This window comes from Pinus tabuliformis, chromosome 3_2 (genome assembly GCF_031772625.1).
Source record: "Pinus tabuliformis cultivar Carrire ecotype Pingquan chromosome 3_2, CPIR1, whole genome shotgun sequence".
In the NCBI taxonomy this organism is placed as follows: domain Eukaryota; kingdom Viridiplantae; phylum Streptophyta; class Pinopsida; order Pinales; family Pinaceae; genus Pinus; species Pinus tabuliformis.
In genome coordinates this window covers 647,065,825-647,090,367 of record NC_142302.1, presented here as the reverse complement: position 1 = coordinate 647,090,367, position 24,543 = coordinate 647,065,825, and the positions used below count along the sequence as shown (strand labels likewise).

Genomic DNA, 24,543 nt, shown 5'->3' with positions numbered 1-24,543 from the left:
GTTTAATGGCAGTCTACTGAAAGTATTTAGGATTGAGTCTTACCGTGGGTTTTACAGGGGAAATGGCCTTTGGAAATGAGCATATCTGAGTGATAATATATTATATACGATGCAGCGGACTGAGTCCACAACGAGATGAGAGGAACGTTGAATTTCTTGGCAATGAGCACCGTCCATGGCAGAAACGAATCTGCAATGATGCGGGAAATTTGATTGTCCTCCTGTTTGTTCAGCGTCTCGATTACTTCGTCCACTGGCTGCATCATTGTATTGAGAGTAAACTGTAAAAATCCTTCGTTGTACAAAGACCTATCAAAATCCATGGCCAAGTTATTTGAAATCTCTGCACAGCGAATGTCTAAAGCAGTTGTTTGAACAACATTGTTGATGTATGCTTGCGAATCAGATGAAGAACATGGTAACATATTGGACTATGAGCATTAACCATTAAACTTACCTCACTTGGAGCGATTCTCACAGTCAATCATGTGTTTTTTGCAGCGATTCTCACGCATGTCTTTTCTGCTCTCAGTGCTTGCCTTGTCTTCTGTGGTGCAGGCGCAGATGAAAGGAGTCTCCATTTCTGCCACTCCTCCATTGCTGCCACTCCTGCCATTGCAGACTTCGGCTCTGAAATAAGGATGGAAAATAATACATTCAAACATTGTAATTATAGTCATAATAGAAATATTATTTTCTTAACTGTCTTCAAAAAACGAATGTAACCATTACCAGCCAGGATTTGAAATTCACCACCCTCGGCGACATATACAAACATGAAACCCCGGTTGACATGCCGGTATAAAAACAGAAAGTTTATAAAGACCGGAGGGCCGCATAGAAAACCTTAACTATCACAAGTGTTTACAGTTTTCGAAAAAGCTTAAGCAAAAGCTTGTGATATTACAGACTCGACAAAATAAATCATACAGCGAGCTCCCTATGGAGCTGAAGCGCTCACCTCATAAACCAAGCAAGGAACCATGCACAATGTAAATACCCAGAAAGCATATGGGCCTGTTTTATTCGCGTTCAGGGAGCCGAACAACGGTCTCATCCAGTTCCTCGCCCGACGCTTTGCCTTTGAAAAAACCCTCCACCCCAACTGGGAGGAGAAACAGAGGTTAAAAACCATAACACAACAAATAAGAACAAAAGAGAAACCTTAATGATGACATTCTGCAAGATATACCTGGTTTAACTCGGTTGAAGAACCTGATCGCGGACGAAATCCGCGCCATGAGCACTGCGAAACCCCAACATATGTCAGGAGAAGCCGAGTGTTTAGATAACCAACAGCGACCACCGTAACCGGAAACCTTCCTCCGCAGATGGTAAAGACTAATTTCATATTGTGTTTGGTGGCAAGAAATTGAGAGGCGGTGGTAGCCAGCTACCTGAGAGGTGGCAGATGGTGGCAGACGGTGGTAGCCAGCTGCCTGAGAGGTGAGAGGTGGCAGCTATATAATAAACTTTGCATGCGCCTAAGTTTCATGTTTGTCACCACAATTTTCCAGACTTTGGATAAAATATAACTTGTCACCACATTTTTACATTGGTATAAGCGAAGCCTGCAATAAGAGGTTCTTTTTTGCCCAGCCAAAAACTTTGGTTAAAATTTTGATAGACGAAAATTGTCATTCTAAAACATTGGTTAAACGATGATAACGCAAAAAAAAACATGGTCAACAAATGGATTAATAGGCGGTCAACGATCTATCGATCACTATAGTCCCAGGCAGGGACTAATAAGTATATTAAAATATATAAATAAATTAATAAGAAGCCCATATAAACTTAGAAATAGTTTTATCACAAATTTCTCTTGGTATGCTCGCACGTGTGCACGTGTGGTTTAGTAATAAGCAATAAGGTGATCAGACATATATTAAGGTGATCACACAAGATGTGATCAGATGTGTGTGGTTTAGTAATAAGCAATAAGGTCATCAGGCATATATTAATGTGAAGATCCAAGTTCTCAATCCCTGAGATGACAATAGATGCAAGCCTCCTGTAATTTTGATAGCATTCTAAGTAACATGTGAGAGAAAAAGGGTCTCTAACGATTAAAAAATGACATTAGAAAAAAGATACTTTATTGAGAAATGAGAAGTGATCTTGAAAAATGAGTTGCCCTTTGAAATGAGAAATGGCCTAAAATGACAATTAGAAATAGCAATTTTTTCATGCCATTTCAACATGTGAAACATACGGGAGCATTTAAAACCAAAAAAAAATGAAAAGGGATCATCCTATAACCTTTTTTAATTTGTATGTTTAGTGAATAAATAATAAACACTACAACGATTAAATAGGTTGAAATTGATTCAAAGGTATATATTGTAATTTATCTAATTATAATTATATGGTGGAGATATATTTATTATGATGTAGTGAAATAAATTTTAGCCAGCACTTATTGATAAATTTAATTTAATAATTTTTTATTTTTAATTTAATCCACTAAATTATATATATTATATATTATTATTGGTTAATATTTAGTGTTAACTATATAAATTATCACTTAAAGGTGTTGTTTAATTAGTGATTGGTGTGTCATGTATATCCTAATTTATTTAATTATAATTATATGGTGGAGATATATTTATTATGATTTAGTTAAATAATTTTGACTACCACTCATTGATAAACTTAACTTAATAATCTTTTATTTTTAATTTAATCCATTAAATTATATATATTATATTTTATTATTTGTCATAATTTATTATTAATTATATGAACTAAGTACTACTTAAAAAGTGTTATTTAATTGATAATTAAATATATATATATTATATTTTATTATTTATCATAATTTATTATTAATTATATAAGTTAAGTACTACTTAAAAAGTGTTATTTAATTGATAATTAGTGTATCGTAATGTATTTTGTAAATCATGAAATTTAAAATTGAACCAAAAAATATATATAACGATATTAACACAGTGGAATGTTATTCTTCCATCTAATTTTAAATCACCTACAATATTAACACAAATTCTTTTGAATGAAAAAGGCTAGTTCCCTACAGAAGTATCATGGACCCTCTTTTTTTCTTTATACATTTATAGGTACATACCAAATATGCTGCAACCATCCGCAGGAATCAAACGCGACACCTACGAAATTTAATATTGAATCAAATGGCCGGTTTGATTGTTTTCGCTATAAAAATTTGATACAACCCGACCCAAAAATTACAAGCTTCGCAGTCCAGACCCAAAATTAACACGCCCGGTGGAACTCGAACCCACAATCGCCTGATTCGAAGTCAGACGCCTTATCCATTAGGCCACGGGCGCCATACATTCTTCTCGCCTTTTGAGTAGAAGGGAGAATGAAGCATATATATCTGACCGTTAGTTGGGGTTCTCATGTTGCTCCTGATGTTCACCGAGCAGAACAATCAATTCACTACACTGTGCAGTGGACAACTCTCTCACACACTAACATTTTTGACATTCTTGCTTGCTTGGTAATCATCAACACCAACCATTTTTAGTTTAGAGATAGAATGTAAACAAACTAGAGTGGCTTCAAGGAATTGGAAGAAAAGCTCATCAAACACAGAAGAGAGAGGAGAAATATCCCCGTGTGTATATGCGTAGGGTTGCCTTCAATTTGCTTAAAGCTCTGTGTTAACCTTTCCCTTTCACAATGTTATTCCTTCGTATTATGTCGTATCAATGTAACTCGAAGTTGTAATTTTAAAAGAATGCTCTTACTTTATTTGAGGATTGAAATTTGAAAGAGATAAGTTTAAGTTAGACTTACAAATCTACACATTATATATATACTTAATTTATTATTGAGTCTACACATTATATATATACTTAATTTATTATTGAGATTACATGGGTTACTATCCATTGTATTATTATTTTTATGTTAGACTTACAAATTTACATATTATATATATACTTAATATATTATTGAGATGATATGAAGCCCCAAGGGTTAATTCAACTGGTTAAATTAGTGCCTCGCCGATCGGGAGGTCACAGGGTGAATTTTCCCCGAAGCCCTTGGGGTTAGGCCTAGTTATTGGCCATGGGGCTCGATTCCCTTCAAGGTTGATCAACGCAGATATTTCCATGGACGTAGTGGCCACCCAACTTGATTCCCTTTGGGGTTGATCAACTCAGATATTTCCGTGGACATAGCAGGGCTCAATTCTCTTCGGGGTTGATCAGCTCAGATATTTATGTGGACGTAGTGGCCACCCAAATCGATTCCCTTCGGGGTTGATCAGTTCAAATATTTTTGTGGACGTAGCGACCAACCAATGACCAAGGTATCTGTGAACCAAAAAATTTTATCGAGATAATATGTGTTAATATCAATTGTATTATTATTTTTAGAATTTGGAAATTAATGATATAAATTTATTTCAATTTTGGATCTAATAGAAGAACAAACTTCTTTTTAAATATAAAATTTGAGAAAATGTTCTTAACTTAAAAGATTTCATAATTTTAATCTGAAATATATTAATTCTTAATAATATTATAACTTGTTAATTCTTAATAATATTATATATAGTTACACATATTTACCACATTTTTTTTGGACATGATTTATAAAATTTTATAAAAACAATTGACATTTATAAAAAAATTATACCATTGAGTATTTAGAAGAAAAAAAAAAATAGAACAACCCGAATTTATAAAGTAGTTTGATATGCCCATGGATATACATGGTTGCACTTTGTTTACTAAGTGACCTTTTATGGTTATAATAAGAAGAAGACATTACTAAGTGACCTTTTGTGGTTATAATAACAAGAAGACATTACTAAGTGACCTTTCATGATTATAATAACAAGAAGATAAGTTAAACATGTTGAACATTTATTTCAAAATTATTTAAGAATGACTAAAAAGGTGTTTATTCTAGTTTTTAGACAGTGTATGATAAAAAAAGGTTATATATATAAATACAATGGATCTAAAAAGTAGAATTGTTAGACCATTCTAATAACTAATAATTGAATCTCAATTCTAATACTCAGTGTATGATTTATTATTCCTCTATCTATTATTATGTAATTACATAACAGTGACATATAGGATCAATACTAATATTAGTTCAGATCGTACAAAAAATTGCAACAAATTTCTACATTTTTCATAATTTATTTTTGTTCAGATCGTACAAAAAATTGCAACAAATTTCTACATTTTTCATAATTTATTTTTGGTTTTTTATTTTTCTTTGAAGATGATGTCAGCCGCACTGCAGTATCCCACCTACAAAACCCGATACAACAACACATACCCACTAAACTCTGTGTGAGAATCTAATGCGATTTATTCTCATTAACAAAACAATTCAATGCAGATTGTACCCACCTATTCCTCACGAACTCGTCTTCGTTGCTACTCAATGTTCTTAATTAATGCTCACAAATGGCTCCAACTAATTAATTCCTGCGCTCTGTCGAAGCCTTAACAATGCTTTTATCAAAACTGAATACTTGTATGACCTTTTAATTGTTTTTAAAAGATGGTTTGACCCTCGAGAGATCGTAGATCATTCTACATGGGCATGGATAGATAAGATTCATATTGAAAAATAAAATGTGCCGAAATGTATACTGCGGCATTCTGATAACATGCCAAGTAAGTTGCAACACTATTTCCTCGTGTTGTGCCAGCCCAGTAGCAATCTATGTTTCTTAGGACACAGATTCCGACAATCTGATCCGGAGCTCCAAAAATAGGCCATTTCATCCAACCAATTGAATTGTCGAGTCCCTGCCAAATTATCTGATTAAAAAATGGTTAAAAACGGTGCATGACCCAATCTACTCTGTTCCAAAATGGCATCCTGAATACTGCAATATATTTTTGTAGCTATAATCTTTACCACATCCTGCCCAGATAAACATACGCTAGAAAATTTCTTTGAACTATAAACCGTTTTAGGTTTTCTATGGTGCAGATCGGGGGTGGTAAGGTGCTAGTTTTGGAACAGGATGGGAGAGGGCATTTTAGTAACGTCTAGGACGCCATAGACACAGTTCCTCTCTGAAATAACTAGAGAATTACCATTGATGTCTTGCCCAAGGTTTGCAAGGAGCCAATTTATGTGCCCAAGATAAAGAATATGATCACATTGCAGGGATTTTGTGCAGGGGACATAGTTTTGACATGAAATAACGCAACCACTCGCATTAAGAATCAACGGGTACTAAATTCCCTTTCATGCCCCTTTTAAGTATATGAAAAAACTTCTTATCTCATTACAACACGGATGTTGTGACCCTAAATTCCTCGGAGACCTAATTTGGTCGAGAGGACCTATTCTTCCAAAATTAGAAACCAAATGTAGTTTCAATTTCGTGACCCAGAAGCCCTTTGAGAGCTAACTTGGTTAATAAGACCTATTCTCCCAAAATCATATATCAAATATAGTGACCATTTAATCAAGAATCAATGAAATATATTAGGTTTTCTCAACAATTTTTCCAAGCTCTTCTTGGCCTACCGATTATGAGTATGCACTATGGGGAAGTCATCTACAAGTTAGAAGAAAGAGCGCTAAAAAAACCATTAAAACCACAAACATTGTCTTTCATCGTCTACATGTCGCTTGGCCACACATCAATTACACCAAATGTCCTCCCAGAGTCACCTGGTCATGTAGCCGTTAAACAAAGTCTCACGAAAGATATCCTTTCTGGCACAAAAAAAAAATGACAAAACTAATTCAGAAAAATCATTTAGGCTATCCTCGAGATCCATCCTACATCAGGAGGAGATCTTTCCTACTCATTCTTGTTGGGTCCACACCCATAATTACTTGGATCTACATTAGGAATAGAAGCGTCCTAGCCATCATTTTCTAACTGCTTTTCATTCATTGATATTGCTAGTGCAAGTGTAAAAATGTAGCATTCCTTGGTTGTGTTGGAGGGTTGCATGGACAACTATGGAAACACTCTCTCCTCCTTCATAGCCTAGCTAGCTCTATGTCTTGGCCTCCTCCCATTGCGATAATACTGTTGGGAGTGAGCAAAAAGTGTTTGAGACTCAACATGAGGCTCCCTACTCATGGTGTATGGCTCCCCTTATAGTACTCCCGGACTTAGCATAGGTGTCAACCAACACCATCCTCTGGACTTGCGTTGTGATTTGCAGTTAAATAATGTTAAACAACTTAAACTTAATGGAAAAATATGAAAGATAATCGTGAGATACTTTATTATTCACATGATGTACATTTATAATACATTGGTGCGACTCTTGGATTCATCTTCCAAGGTATCTTGGACTCCCTTTGACTGTTCAACTTCCAGACCATAACCCTTAGAGGATTAGGTGTCCAACATTCCCCCCTTTAATCCAAAGGGGTATATTTGAGCCCAAGAAGAGAGCTATAATACAATAGTCATAATCAATGGCTAACTATGCTCTTTGAAAAAAGGTATAAGGTGGGAGAACTCAAGGTCTCAACCAGTGGTGGTTAAGGATGATCACAAACACTAGAATGCCTAGTGCAGTTCCTGGAACTCTTCCAAATCTGGCAAGAAGCCGAAGTCTTCTGCCAGAGGAAGTTCTCCTTAATTTGATTCCCATAGCTCTTCCAAATATGGCAAGAATTTGAAGTCTTCCGCTGGAGGAAGTGCTCCTTAATGATTTGAAGAGGGAGACCTTCAACTTGGAAAAGAGAGGTCTGCAACCTGCAGTGGTTTAAGGAAGGCCACCAACCATAGGCATGTTTAGGGGCTTCTATGTCTCTAGCTACAAATCTGAATTTGGGTATGTTTATCTCTGGTTGTAGGCTTAGACTCGCTTGATTTATATTTGAAACTTGTAGATAACCATCAATTCCCCTTTATCAGATACAAGGTGAGATGATGGAGAAAACTCAACTACAAGACTTTTTAATACTCTAGAAGAAATTTTGACATGGGATTGAAATATTTTCTTGGTTTTTTAAGCCCATTGCCAAAAAGTGATAGATCCAAGATGAATCTTTGTTCTTGCAGGAGGCTTGTTTTTGAAGAATTTGTTTGAAGAATGAGTGTGTTAACCGCAATTCTTGCACGGGTGAAGATCAAAAAAGTGATCTTTCACATGACAAACTCGGTCATGATATTGACATTTCACAATCTGTTGTTGTGGAGGAGAAGCAAGAATAAGTGAAGATGAACTGCCTCGAATAAATCCAGCACTCTGAAATTTGATAGGCTTTCAGTAATCTGGAATATGAAAGGATGCCTCCTTATCATATCCAAGACTTGTTTTTTGTTTGTTATTGACAAGCTCTTCCCAAGGTCTTATTGACAAGCTCTTCCCAAGGTCTTTTGCATGCAAATATTCCCTTTCAATGACTTGATTAGTTTCTGGTAGTTGATGGGAGTCTATCTCAATCTCAAAGAGAGGATTGTTCTAAACCAAAATAATTTCAGAATGATGCTTACACTATTGTGACTCATTTTGTTGTAGTTGTGATTCAAGCTACAAAAAAGCAATTTTGTCTCGTGCATTTTGCAGACAGGTATGACTTTCTGTGAGAGAAACTTTGCTGACTTTTAATGTATCATGAGTAGTTACAGACAATATCAAAGTTTTTAGGAACTCTAATACTTCATTAATTCTGGCCATTTTCATTGAACATATCATGTGAATCTCACAGACACTGCTCCCAAGAATGAAGAAATTATAGTAATCAATTCCTTCACCAAAAAATGACAGCTAAGGATGAAATGCTAGAATTGTTCTACTTATATAAAAATACTGCTAGTACTACCAATGTATTTGAATGCAGGGCCTATCAGGCTCCTGATATGAAGAGTAAATAAACCAAATGCTACCAATACTTATACTAACACATATAAAAATAAACCAACTAGTACCAACACAAAGGATATAACTCAACACAGACCAACTCACATCAATTCACAAGAGAGATCACATCGTGTTCTTCGACTTCTAGAACCTTTGTTATAGGAATATGACCCACTGCTTCAATTGTTGATGCTTCACGACCTAAGATTAGGAGAGTTTTGTCCTTCAATGATATTGATCTCGTCTTTCCCATATAATCTTTTGTTCGGCTTCCAAAGGGATGGCTCCAAGATAATGATAACAAGAAACTCTAGACCTCCTTCTAATGATGATAGATCTTGGTCTTTAAAATAAGAAGCTCTCCCCTTTAATGTTAATAGAGTAATTTTATTTAGAAAAAAAAATGAAGAAAGAAAAAGAGAAAAAGCTCTTGGTAAATGATCGGTTACACACAGATTTAAAAAGACCCATCCTTCAATTCTTTTATAAAGTCAATCTTACAACAAATGGGTAGCCCTAACTCTCCAACTCAGCTCCCTTCTCAAAGCATGTAAATATCACCAAATTACAATACCATGGAGTGTCACAAAAATTCAGTTTTCTTGGAAAATTCACGAAATTCCAACACACAACCCTAGTTCATGAAATTTCGTACATACCTTTCCCTACGATACGTGCATATGGTTGCGAAGCATAGTCGCAAGGAATACAGAGGATTTTGGTTGAATAATTCAAGCAGGCTCAAAAGATATTCGATCTTCAAAGCGGGAAAATTCAACTTGCTTCAAGGATCAATCTCAATCTCCAGAAATAGGCATAAACTTGGCCGCCAGAATAGGTTCGTTTAATTGCCAAGGAAATTATGAATTCATGCTGCCTCAAAGCATTCAACCTACAATAAAAGAATTTCATCCTTAATGAATAGATGAACTCAATCGCTAATTATACACACTTAATCACCAAAGGAAATGTGCTCTCATACCTGAGGAAATATAACGCTTCAATCTTGTGTTAATTTGTTCTCAATCTTGATTTGAAACTCACAAACATATATGTCAGTCCAACAACACGATACCACCAAGACGATGCTAATGATGCTTTATTTCAACAACTATGATTTCACGGACAACTATGATTTCATTGACACGGTTTTAAAACTGTGTGAGCCATACTTCTCACCTCCTCATGTAGGCATCAAAAGAGACTACACTTGAATCATGATCTCCTTGGAATTTCAATATAAAGTAATTGATTTTCACATGAAGACTGTGAAGAGTTCAACGGTCATATATACAACAACCTTTAAGTACAAACCTAGGCACTATAACTAAAATGAACTGCTCAAAGGAAGCAACATACCGAAAGCAAGCATTATCTCTTCGAATGAAACTATCTCCAGAAAGGCTATATCGCTACAGTTGTTCCCAGCTTCGACTCAGTTCTGTTTTTGTCCACATAACACCATTACGTTCACTAAAAAACCTGAGAGGAAAACATCTAGAAAACGGAGAATCTGAGTGTTATTTGCATGGGAGAATGCACAAAGTGCGTGTCTAGCAAGGGTAATAGAAATATCAGCGTTGGCATTCCTAAAGGGCGTGAGAGGATTTATGACATAAGAAACGATTCATATTCCTAATTTATCTCACTGGTTGTTCACCATCTGAGCATTATAAAAGGAAAGCAGTAGTGGGAAAATAACTTTATGCTACTTGTTGTATATAAGAGTCTCTAGTATAGGTTAATAACATTGAAAACAAGATTTTGTTGAAGGAAAAAAGGGTGTGCATAAGAGCGTTTTAGTGGAATCAAGGCGAGTAGAGAGAGGGTAGGTGACAGGTGCTGGAAGAGCCCAGGTTGGGGCATAAAAGCTTTAAGCATAGACAAAGAACAAAGGAGTTATTATGATAGAACTGGCAGAGAATGCAGCTAGAATTTAGATGATTCATTAAATGTAGGACTAGTAGCAGAACTGTCATGTACAAATAGGCCGCAAAACTAGTGGCTTAAATTGGAGTAGGTCATGTATTCACCCCCTCTGATACCATGTTAAACAACATAAACTTAATGGACATATATTAAATATAATCGTGAGATACTTTATTATTCACACAATGTACATTTATAATACATTGGTGTGACTCTTGGATTCATCTTCCAAGGTCTCTTGGACTCCCTTTGATTGTTCAACTTCCACCATAACCCTTAGCGAATTAGGTGTCCAACAAATATTAACACATATCAAGGTTTTTCCAATCCAAGAAAAATTACTTTTTTCTTGGGACTTATTAAACAAAGTTTCTTTTATTTTTTTCATATAAAATAAAACTTCAATTCTAATAAATTTCCATGTAGCATGAAACATGACCGACAAAGGTTGTATGTTCACTGGTAGGACAAGCTTTTGCGAAATGAGGGCAAGGAGGAGCTGACCCCAAAATTTGTAGAACCACTTCTAGGCTAATTTGGTAAAGCAACGAAAGCAGCAAAAGGAGGAGCTGACCCCAAAATTTGTAGAACAACTTCTAGGCTGATTTGGTAAAGCAATGAAAGCAACAAAAACAATGATATAAGAATACCATCCATTGGAAAAGACCAAATCATGAATCTAATTGACATAGGAATTCAAATAAAACTACATGCACATAATTCATGTATACAAAAATTGCAGTGCCATGTTACCACGTGGCTCTTGTTATAATTTGTATCTATAAGATATTGTGGAGGATTTCATGGTTAGTAATTAGAATGTAATTCTTGAATTTGTTGTAAACTTTATAAGTGCAATCTAGATTCTTCAAACTATAAAAATGATTCAATTAAGAAGTGGCGCTCACAGAGCCTTACCTGGTTTCATATGCTTAGTTTTCTAGTTTGGAGGATTTTTAATGTTGAATCCTCATGGTGATGACCTTAAATTGACAAGAATCCATGGTCTCATTAGTTTTTTTTCTCCATGAACTTCTCATGGGAGGTTGTTCAAGAGTCATTGTGATCACGTGAATAACACGAAGATTGTGATCATGAATTGATCTACTAAATATATTTTAAGTATTTTCTTTCGACTCATAGGTACAAACAACAATTTTATATAATGCTAACATAACTAAAAAATTGTATTTGGTAACATAGGTAGTGAGAATGAATCTTTGAGTCATTAAGCCAACTTATATACACAAAAAATAATAATTATTTACCATCAATTAAGGAACTAAATCTTCTAATTTTTTCATTTCTAATGTGATAGTTTTTCAAAATCTTAATAAATGATTGTTGTAGGCATATGATGAGGTTACTTATTTATATTCCAAGAATGTCACTGTCAAGTGGATTATCAATAATTGTTGAATACTTTTTAAGTGCTTCCTTAGGTAGTGTAAAAATATTCTTGGACTAAGAATTGCCTCGATATCGTGTAACAAATTGCTAAGTGCTAAAGGTGGTGTACAAAGAAATCATGTGTTTTTTTAATGCTTTTACGTACCTCTTCATTTTGTGACATAAGCATAAAATAACAATTTTTAATCTTAACACAATCATTTTAAATATGTGTCACAAACAATAATCAGTACTTATAAGTTAGGAAAGATATATGGACATGAAAATTCACCGATTAATAAGTTGGGATTGAGACGGGTAGCGGCACGACGGTACCAGGCTCACCTTGCTCCTCGGCTGATGTTTTTACTAGTGGTGACGATGTCGCAATTTCTCCTGGATAATCTAGATGCTCTCTTTCAACATCTTTCAACATTTTCTTAATGCACCTAATTTTTCGTTTTCAACATTTTTTAAATGTAACTAATTTTTTGTTTGAAATAAAGTTGCATCCTTTATTATGGAAAAAAAATACATATAATTTGATAACTTTATGTAAGAGCAGTGAGAGATCATAAATCGTGATTATGGGATTTATAATCAAAGTTTATATTTATTAAGAAAATTAATGTTTTTATTAAAAAAAAATTAAATAAATTTATTTCATAGTTAAATATGGGATAATAATGGTTTGAAAATTGTATTTAAGATATGAGAAAAAAATGTAATCAGTTTTAATATCCAAAATTCATAATTCATATATGGAGGTAAAGGTTTGGTACTTATGGATACTATATGACTTTTCCTTGGTTGTTTATGACATTAATAAAAGATGAAATTTGATTCAAATTTGTCATTAATTACTTAAAGGTTGGTCAGGTTAATATCTCGAAATTTAGATATATTTCATGATAAGTGTAATATGCAAAGTTGTTGCTTGGTGCCTACCTCTTATGCAAAAAGTAATTGATAGCTAAATTAAAATAAAAATAATAAGATGGAAATGTTTTCTCAATTAAAACATTATTCAAATATCATAATTCCAATAATTGAAACTATCTGAGAGAATTAAAATTGGATTCGATTCATGATAAGTTTTAGGTTTTCCATCTTTGGATGGAGTAATATAGTGATTAATTTATATATTTTTAAGTTTTCAACATTTGTTATTTGAATTATTGATTTTAATTTTATTGTATTTATATTGAGGTGGAGTGAAATGGTTTTATTTATCATTTCAAAAATATTGATTGAAATATTAAATCTTGTTAATACATTTAGTTTTAAAAGAATTGTGTTTTATTTATCAAATATATTAACCAAAAGTGAGGAGGCAGGAGAGGGAGGTGTTGGTTTTCACCCTGATGAAGAAAGAGAGATCCAATTTTCTTGGGGACTAGGAATTTCAACTAATAATCAGGTTGAGTATCTAGCGTTATGGCAGGGTTTGGAATTGGCTCACTCCAAAGGTCTTCGCCAATTGGTGGTCTTCAAAGACTCTATGATTGTGATCTAGAAGATTATTAAATGTCAAGGAAACGATGTGCAATCCCTTCGCTCTCTTCTGCACTGAATCAAGTTAATAATGGACAAATTTGACTTGATTGAAATTTGTCATATTAAGAGAAATCTTAACATGGAGGCTGACTCCTTGGCTAATCAAGGTGTGCAGTTGGAACAAGGAGTGCTAAGGATCACCGATGATGATATAATAACCAAAGTAATTCCTTAATGACCATAAATCATTTGAATATGAATTTTTTACCAAGAAGAATTAAGCATAGGACAACAAGATGGGTCATTTCATTTAATCTGATTTCGCATTACAGTGGAATCTTATTAAATGTGAGATTGCGGTGACGTTTGGTCGATTTGGAGAGTCATTCCATCATGGACACTTGGATCGTCGACGCCACGTTGAGATGGAAACCGAACAGTTGGAGAAGGAATGACTTGATTCTTAGAGCAGTTTGAATGTGTGAAGTTTTGAATTTTCAGCAATTGAACTTCAGTTCGCCGATGTACCTTGCATTGAAATTTTTTGTACGTGAAATCTTTCCATAACGATGTATGCACATTCAGTATCGGTGATCAGAGTAGGCATTAGTGGTGCATGGTGCAAGAACGTTTCAAGGAGGGATAACTCCAAAGTATTTATGGAATGTTGGGGCGAGTATGGAGGTAGCGAAATTGCCATGAGAAAAATAATTTGTCAAATTTGTAGTCATTTCTAGTGCAATATCAATGCCATGGAGCGCATTTTGGGGGATGTGGAGGAGGAGGTTGGATTGTCACTTATTTGGATGGAAGGGGCCCTAGAGTTTGTAATAACTTTGATATCCTGTAATGTTGAGATGATAATGGTAGAATCCAAGGCACAAAATGAATTACTCTCCCAGTGCTCGGCCCTGCTGGAGCTTAAGTTGGATTGCCTTTAGTTGGCGAATGAAATGATTGAATTTCGAGATGAAAATTTGGTGAGGGATGAAGAATGGCATGGCATTGAGGCACACATTCAAGTAGACAAAAATTGCATAGTGTAGCTCAAGCTTGCAGAACAGATGGAGGAGGACAATAGTGATGGTGCAGATGACCAGGAAGTCATCCCAGATAAGCTTGAAGTGGAAGCAACTAAAGACCAAGTTGCTTCTGACATGGAAGAAATGTAGTTTCATTAAGTTTATAGTTTCTTGTTATCTTATGTAGAGATGCAGTCTTTGTTGGCGTGTTTTGGAGAATCTATAGAAGTAATCAGTTCAAACTTGTAATCTATGACTCAAGGGTAAATTACGATAGTATGATATGGAGTTTTTGGATAGTCGTAGCAGACTTCCTGGAATATGTTGTACAAGGTCTTGGCCTTCAAACCAGGCTTTTATAACGAAATGAATCCCTATTTCTTTTAATATATATATATATAACCAAACGAAAAAATTATTTGTCTACTAAGGGGTAAAGACTTGCATTGGAATTCATAACTTAAAGACTTGCATTGGAATTCATAACTTTTCATTTAGTTAATGTTGAATAAAATAAAATTATGAAGTTTTTTATTCATTGGCTAAGACTCCGTATTAATTTAAATTGTCATAGAGATAAAACCCTCCAAAACCATCTACTTATAAAGTATGTTACATAGTAATCATAAATCCTAAATGATTCATAAATCCTAATTTAAGGTAGTTTTGGAATTTATAATTTTTCTTATATTTAAATTATTATACATTAATTATACAAGATATGTTACATGGTAATCATAAACCTTAGTTTAAGGTAGACTTGAGATTTATATTTTTCCTAATTAATGTTGAATAAAATAAGAATATGAAATTTTTGATTCCCAAATCATATAAATTATTAATATAATAACTTATCAAGTTGTCCCAATTCATTGATTCGTCTAACAACCTTATATTTTAATGCATAGTTGATTGTGATTGGTAGAATGATAAGGTAGTGTGGTTATGGAAGTAGACACCAACGATAGAAACTTTATTACACTATGTGAACCATTCAAATTAAAAAATTGTTTTATTAGTTGGAAACAAATTTTTACTCTAAGATTCGTATGATGAGTCTGGTATAGACTACGAAAAAATGACTCAATTTGTTTATATTTTCAAATAGAAATGAAGTTGATAAATATTTTTATTTTGGAATTTGGTTTTTAAAATTTTAACTAGGATAAAAAGAATACTACTATTATGTTAAAAATTGTTTGTATTTTAGCGATTTTTTAACATATTTTTCTAGGTAGTTCAATATGTGGGGTAGCAAAGTCATTTTTATACTTACCATGTTAAATGGAATAAGAAGCAAATCAACTTTTATATTGATCCTATGCATAAAATTGTTGTTATAAAGGTAGATAAAGTTGTTTAAATGTTAAAAATTGTAGGTTATAAATAAATTAAATTGTAGTAGAACATTTTTAAATTAATTTTGTAACTAGGAATATTATTAAATTATATCATAATTAATATTTTTTTAAGATTTCAAATATAATGTTTATACTTAAAAAAACATAAGTGAAAGTTGATTATTCAAACTTTTGAATTATTATAAATAAATAATCATGTTATTTAGTCATAATAATCTAACTCTATATTTAGAAACCAAGGCCCTTTGCTAATAAGTTGAACTTTAAGAAAAGATAGGAATTTTTGGCCGATGGGTTTCGAACCAACGGTTCATCATTAGGACCAGATGAAGAGGTAGACCATGGCAAAGGCTTGAATAGAGAGCATTGTTTATAACCATAATTTGGAGTAACGACTATTTTTTAAAAATAATATTTAAATTATGATATTAATTTATTAAAAACAAATATTATTAAGTAATGAATAATTTTTGAAAAATAATATTTAAATTAATTTATTAAAATCAAATATTATTAAAAATTTGAAATAATATAAAAATATAAGTAACAAGAATAAAAAAAATCAAAGTCAATAATATTTAAATTATAATATTAATTTATTAAAAACAAATATTATTAAGTAAGGGCTATATTAAACGGCTAATTTTTGAAAATGATATTTAAATTAATTTATTAAAATTAAATATTATTAATTTTTTTATTAATGGAAATAATTTTTGAAAAATAATATTTAAATTAATTTATTAAATCAAATATTATTAATTTTTTTATTAATGGAAAATAATCGAAAAGAAAAAAATTAAAAAATCGAAATCAATAATATTTAAATTATAATATTAATTTATTAAAAACAAATATTATTAAGTAACGACTATATTAAACTAAAATTTTATTTAACTAAAAATTAGTTTCTAAAATTGAAAATCTTTATACGTAAATTAATTTCTTTATTAAAACCTTTCCGGTCAATAGATTATATCCATGTATAAAACTTCTTTAAAAAACCCTCCAATCAATTACCAACCCCATAAACAATTGAATATGAAAATCACAAATTAGCAAGAAAATGTTTCTCTTCTTAGACGACCCATACTAAATAAATTTTAAGAACTCAGGTTGAGGTAATAAATCTATAGGGCAATGTCTTTATCAACACGAAAGAGGAATTGGCCATATGATGTTACATTGAAGCTTTTAGGGACCACTAAGAGTTTCCATGGAAAATGGGGTCTTATATTTTTGGAAGAATAAAATGAAGTAGAACAATAATTTAATATTGTTTTTTTTTTTTTTTCCAGAAATTAGAAAATAGGGTTTTATATTTGATAATAATCCATTATTTATAGGAGATTCTGGAAGAATAAAATGAAGTAGAATAATAATTTAATATTGTTTTTTTCTAGAAATTAAAATAACAAAAAGTCAAATTGGAGATTTTGGATAAAAATTTGATAAATAAAATTACACATATGAGATTTATAGATTGTATAATCTAGATACAGTAAAGGTTTTTTACAGTGTAAATTTCAAGTCTTTAAGTAAAATCTAAGCTTTCAATAAGTTGTTGAAATTCCATGTCCACACTTGTCTATGAAATAAAAAATTATAACTATCACAATATACATGTTTCATTACTTTGATAAATAGCTTAAAAATCATTCCTCTCATAATAAACCCCATTAAATAATTATTATAAATTATAAATTTCTTATAATAGTTTAATTACGTTATAAGGTTTTCTTTTTAGAAAGACTTCCCTAGGTATCACTTTGCACTATTTTGCACTTTCTTAATAATCAGATTAATAATCAATTAATAGTTTAAAATTAATAGTCAATTAATAGTTAATAATAATTAACTTGTGTGAAATAGCCTCACATTTCATATTAGCTGTGCTCTATGTTTCGTTAACCCGTGAACGAATAAAGCGGAACACCTTTTGGCCACGATTGCCCATGGTTCCAAATCAAGAATCAATTCCCAATGTTGCATTAGGTTACTCTATTATTCATAGAATTGCACTATGAGATTCCAAGGGAATACATCCAAAATACAAATTGATTTCCTTTAGTCGTAGCTTCATATCGAATTAGATAGACATCAAATGTCATAGCATTTAATGAAACAAGCTTCGTACATGCATATTTAGTTTATTTCAAAATTTCAAATAGAGGAATTAAATAATAATCGAGATGAAAATGGTAAGATATTTAAAAAATTAAAATTAATAATTATTTAAAAAAAATAGTAGTAAATATATATATATATATATATATATATATTTAATTTATTTTTAAAAATATATTTTAATTTTCTAATATAATTATTGTTTCGAGAGGCTCATTGCTTTTAAAGGGTCATTTTATACGGTAATATGAAGGTTATGTGTAAGTATGTTCATGTTCGAAATAGAGTTGACATGTGCCTAATAAATAAAAATAATTTTCTTCAAACAAAATAATGTTAGCCTGAATAAAAATCTAAATAACCATATAAATAATGGTGACCTAAATACAAATCTAAATAATCATATAAATAAAAAGCTAAAATCCAATTTACACAACAATTGCAATTGCTCATTGAGTTTGTTCTACTAGGATTTGATCTTCTTTGCATTCCATGAGTCTGTGCATTCCTCGCTCCATAATCATATAAATAAAAAACTAAAAGTAGTTTGATCTTCACTCCTCTCAATGGATTATACATGGTTGAATGCATATATCTAAGGTAATGTGTAGGGCACATTCTACACATAAAATAGTGTATATATTCTTGTTTATACATTGTTGATTGCATTATTATGTATTTTTATTACCTTGACTTTTCATTGATATTTCATAATTTATCTTCTGCTTGAAGCTTTCTTCGAGAGATCAACGGTGTTTCATACCCAAAATGCTAAAGTATTTAACAAAAGACTTGAGAATTAATATTCGTTCATTTATTTTACATAGTAAGGCATTTCCCTTTGAGAACAACTCCCCTTTTGGACACTGTGTACCTTCATGAGTTGGTGATGCTGTGTTAGATGATCAAAACATTTTCTATTGTTGGATCAATGGAAGTTAGTTACATAAGATAACTACCTAATGAAAAGACTTCTTTTGAAGGGATTCAAAAGATACACTAGCTATATTCCCTTTTCATTTGGGAAGCTCGGGAAGATGAAGATGATGTGCCTCAACACCAATAAACTCGTCGATTCGGCCCCTCCATTATTGGCATAACTTCACAATCTTCAAGAATTGGATTTGTCTGATAATGGTTTGAGAGGAACCTTACGGGATAGTTTTGAAGGCCTGAGGAATATACACTTTTTGAAGCTATACCTCAACAATAATAGACTTTCAGGTTTGAATCCCTATTCTATAGGAAAGGTTTCTAATCTTTTGTTTCTATATCTCTCTCATAACAATCTTTCCAGTGGGAATTATTAGATATTTCTGATCTGCAAATCTCGGATATTTCATTCAATAATTTCAAGTTTGTGAGTATGCCCAAATTATTATCAGAGCTCCTTGGATTGTATCACCTCTCCCTCGCTGGTTACGAAATACAAGGAAGAAGTCCCAATTCATTGTCCAAAATGCCAGGGCTTGTTTCTCTGCTTGACCTTTCCTGCAACATCCTTAGTGGCAACATATCACCATGGTTGGACAACATTACGCAATTAGATATTCTCAACTTGTTAAGAAACACATTGATATCCATGATTCTAGAGGAGAGTCAATTTCCGGAGAGCCAAAGTTTGGCCAAGATTAAGCAACAACACTCACAATTGAGTGCAATTGAAGCGGATCAATGTGGGAATAATGCCCGTGAGTTCGTTGTCATCCAAACATAGGGGTTTAGAAAATGGGTTATGCAAAGAGACCAAATTGTTCAGTCAAATGGATCAGAAATAGTCCAGAAGGGGTGGCCTCAATAAAAATTCCACTTAGCCTGTTGAGGAAGATAACATCATGGGGGCGCAAGATTATGGTGCACTAGATTATGTGTTCTTATTATTTTAGCCAGTGGAGGAATGATCAGTAGACATGACGCGACTCGATCAAATTCAAGCCAATCCAACCTCGTCACCACCCTTGATGCTTATTTCAAATTTAGAGGTCATCCCATCCCCCTTTTTTTTAATAGCAGGTTAGTATTTGGGGAAACAATGGTAGTGCACAGTGAGGTGTAGGTAGGTATACAAGTGTTAGAAGCAGTTGGAGGAATAACTTTTTAAGAATATAAGTTTATATTTTTTTCCTAATCATGAACTAACTTATTTTTATTTTGCTCCTAAGCACATAATGAAAATTATTATATTGACAAAATTCAAATTAAGTGGCAGGATCATGCTCATTTTTTTCAAATATTTGCTCTCGAGGAATTCTCTTTTTTAAGGTGAGTGAAGCTGAGGAAATTTAGATTGCATAATTTCAAAAGATATGTTTTATGTATCATGATAAGTACTAAAAGTAGTGCGGTTAATGTCATATGTCAAGAATATGACATATGAAATACACTTTTTAAAATTCAGCAATTACATCTATTTGCAATATCGTGTTACCATCTATTTTATCCCTTCATCTCATAATAAAAGCAATAAAAAATAATGTCAAATCTTAAACATTGTGTCCCTCCAACTAAGTGGCAACTTGGAGCTGTCAAAAGTGAACTAAAATAGGCCATTTAAAAATAAGCCCACTCATGTAAATGAAAGTAAGCTAAGAGTACACTTAAATTTACCACATTCATGATATTTAATAAGTTAGCTTTGAAGGCTAATAGTAGGTAGTTGGTATTGTGTTTTCATCTCATCATTGTCTTGTTAGGGTCAACTGATGAATACTTGAATTAGCTGCACATTCACCAATTTGGTATATAGAATTTTTTTCCACATGCATTTTCTTTAGAGAAACCTCGTACTTATAATATCGTAAACAAATGAGGTCTACTGATACAACAAATTTGAACTTTCCTTTTCTGATACAAACATCCAAATCTTACTTAACTACTTTCCTTTTAATAGATAGATTTTAGAGCAATAAAATTTATCAAACCTCATCTTGATTCTTGACAGTTCCAGAACATTTAAATTGCTTCATAGAATTGATAAGTCATAGGACATAAATAACTGGTTTCCAAGAGTTTGAACTCAATAACATTGCAAAACAAAAGAGCAATGACCAATCAATAATATTGAAGCTACGAACCTCATATTTGGACGACAATTTGGATCATGATGAAGCAACCATAAACAAAATGCAATCTCTTTTGGCCACTCTAGTGGCCACTGAGGAAGGGGGACATGATGTTTAAGATATGACATTATTTTTTATTACTCTGCTTCTAAGATGAAGCGACAGAATAGCTTGTAACACAATATTGCAAATAGATTTAATTGTTGGATTTTAAAAACCACATTTCACATGCCATCTTCTTGACATATGAAATTAACCACACTACTTTTAGCATTCCAAGCATTAAGTCTGTTGCTTATTCTGATACAAAAAATATCTCCTGAAATTATGCAATCCAGATTACCTCGGCTTCACTCACCTCAAAAAAGAGAATTCCTAGAGAGTAAATATTTGAAGAAAATGAGAATGATCCCCGTACAAGCTCCTTTGGACTAGTGTACCACATTTTCTCCATATGAGAGATCTGCTTTAATTGGTTTTGCCAAAACTTCTCTTGTCTTCTCTCTTCCTCGACTTTGGCCTTCATTTTAGTATTTCTCATCTCTTTCCTTGCATATAATATCTTTTCCACTAAAATTTCATGGGAATAATATGTTGATGCAACGAAAGATAAATGCTTATGTGAACATTTCTTCAGTCGTATTTGGGCACCAGAATGAGAGCATCATTTTGGTGTTTCTAACCCATTGTTGATGGCATCTCTAGGTATTGTGCCCTTCCAAGGACACAATCTTGTTGAAATCCTATTTTCTTGACAATCACGACTTGTATTATGTGTTGGTATGCTTTGGTCCTCTTGTCTTGTCCTCACAAGTTGTGTTTCTTCATTCATATTGCATATATTGTTATGTCTATTCGTGTGCAACGAGATCCTTCCATTACAAGAATCTGATGAATTGGAACCATGACTACTAAAAGTATTAGTACAATCTGTAAAAGATATGTGAGTGACTGATGAAATTCTCAAACATGAGGGTCTTATACTTTGTAAAACCAGTCTTTCAGAATGTGCAAGGTCTATGGTCTCTATAATTTGCAAAAATATGTGTAGGCATTCCAACCAATCCACCACCCTCTTTGGTCTTGCAAGCCATTGTCTCAGAGTCATAGTGCCCAATTTTGCATCATCCTTCAATTGATCCAGATCAGTCTTATGTTGAAATGAACTCGAATATTTGTTATTCTCATACTTGCTTGAATATAGAGTCTCATTTGACAGACCAAGACTGGTGCTTAGATGCAATCCCGTGCTATCAGTTCGAACCTCTAGGCGATTAAAGTCTCCATCCGTACATATATTCTCCCCTCAGCGACTTCTCCAATTTTTCTCCTCCTTATCCTCTCCTAATTTTATATCCATTTGATCAGCGAAGGCAGGACATAGATATTCATGTTGGTGCTCCACTGTGTGTTCACATTCTTCAGAGATAAAATGACCATCTTAAGTTCCATGAGATGGAATTTCACTTGCAAAGTTCTCTACATCTTTCATGCTGCAATTCGTGCTAACCAAGTCATCTTTGCACTCATTACCCAAGAAAAATAACCAGTTTTCCTTGAACCCTCCCATGAATTTCTCTCCAAAAAATGCATAGAAACCAAAAATCACTACACATATTTCTCATATACATTTTCAAAATGGTCTCCAAGCATGAAGCTTATGTCATAGAAGTAGGGTCCAATATACTTATTAGTAGTCATCATGCACTACATGATGCCTTAGTGGTTTCCATTTCTTCAAAGTGAACCTATGAGTTTGCATGCTCAATAATATGCTTACTCTTACAGTTTTTGCACTTCAGGACTTGCATTTCATGACTTTATTTTTTTGCACCTACAGGATGTTGCCATTGCAACAATGGGACCTATTCAAAACATTTTTAACTACAATTGGTTTTGGCACTGCATTCACTGGCTCCATTATTAGATCAATTATTTATTGTCCCCAAAACATCTTGTACTATGCTTTTTTGTTGAGAAGAGTAGAGATTTCTACAATTAAATTAATTTATTTCGTGTTATTAGAGGTAGTAATTTATGTTGCAAAGGAAATAGTTCCAAACTAAACAACATCTAGATCACATAACATATCACATCTCCCTTCATCTATGCTCTTTTTCCATATGGTATGGCCTTGTTTCCTTTACAACATTTAATTCAATTGCTAATTAGATACCAATTATTATATATATTATTAAAATATATCCGTGAAACTTAAAAAAAACCTATTATAGTTGAATCCTCGTTTTCTGTCCGTCCCAAATTTTCGCCACAAATTAATGTAAAAACTTCCCGCCAAAAAAATCATTGCATCAAATATCTTTCCCGCCATAGAATATAAAAGCTCTCATTCTCTGTTTGAAAACATGACATAGATTGATTGACTTCACATCTGATCTAAGCAATATCATTGGCGATTCCCATTTTGGGTTTAATGGTTCATGCGCCCGCCAGGCTGGGTCGAAATTCGTCTGAACCATTTCAGGAATAAATGATAGTGATAAGCTTTCAATTACAAAACATCTCCGTTGTCGTCTAGTCCGGTTAGGATACCTGGTTTTCACCCAGGCGACCCGGGTTCAAATCCCGGCAACGGAAAATAGTTTTCCTGGAAGCAGATTTAATTTTTGAAAAGGTCGTATCAACAGTAACGGTAAGTTGCGGAAGGGAAATGGGAGACTCGCATGGCAGCCGCGCAGTTTGAGTATATCAATTTTCACGTTACTGCCATCATTTTTGACTAAAGCACAGCAGAGTATCCGAGCATTGGAGCTGGATTAGCCACTTGGTTACACTGTAGCATAGAAGAGCGCTTGAAAATTGCAGCTGGAATAGCTCAGTTAACCACACGGCCATCTCTTACTTGCGTGTGACCAAGGTGATGATTTTTTTTACATCAAATTGAGAATTATTTTTATGTATTCATGTAGATGCTATCATAGATGTATTTTTAAAAAAAATAAAATTTGATGTATTCGTGTAGATGATATCATATATTTATGAGAGGAAGTGGACAAGGGATTTATAAAAGGAAAAAGAATGTTACTCTTGGGTGTGAAATTTTATGTTATATCTTTTTCCATTTGTTTGTGATTAAGTTGATAATTTTTGGTAAATTTAATATTAATGTGATTTCAAAGTTTATTTTATTTCTAATTTTTATACATAATAATAAATTGAAAATTATTTTTATATATTTACATAGATAATATGATAGATTTATGAGAGGAAAGCAGATATGGAAGATATTATATATTTATAAAAAGAAAGAGAATGTTACTCTAATTTGTACTCGTGAAATTTTGTCATAATTTTAATAGAAAAAAGTAAATGCACATTTTTTTTA

The 24,543-nt window shown here is 32.8% G+C and overlaps 1 protein-coding gene and 2 non-coding genes across 3 annotated transcripts; 1 reads left to right on the top strand and 2 right to left on the bottom strand.

The window, feature by feature from the left end:
- Positions 1-26: 26 nt before the first annotated feature.
- On the bottom strand, positions 27-425 carry LOC149182288 (UDP-glycosyltransferase 86A1-like). The gene has a single exon (XM_089414512.1). The coding sequence runs from the start codon at positions 423-425 to the stop codon at positions 27-29; it is 399 nt and encodes a 132-aa protein (XP_089270638.1).
- A 2,816-nt stretch (positions 426-3,241) lies between these two features.
- TRNAR-UCG (transfer RNA arginine (anticodon UCG)) lies at positions 3,242-3,314 on the bottom strand. The gene has a single exon. It is a non-coding gene; the product is annotated as a tRNA-Arg (tRNA).
- A 20,407-nt stretch (positions 3,315-23,721) lies between these two features.
- TRNAE-UUC (transfer RNA glutamic acid (anticodon UUC)) lies at positions 23,722-23,795 on the top strand. The gene has a single exon. It is a non-coding gene; the product is annotated as a tRNA-Glu (tRNA).
- The last annotated feature ends 748 nt before the right edge of the window (positions 23,796-24,543 follow it).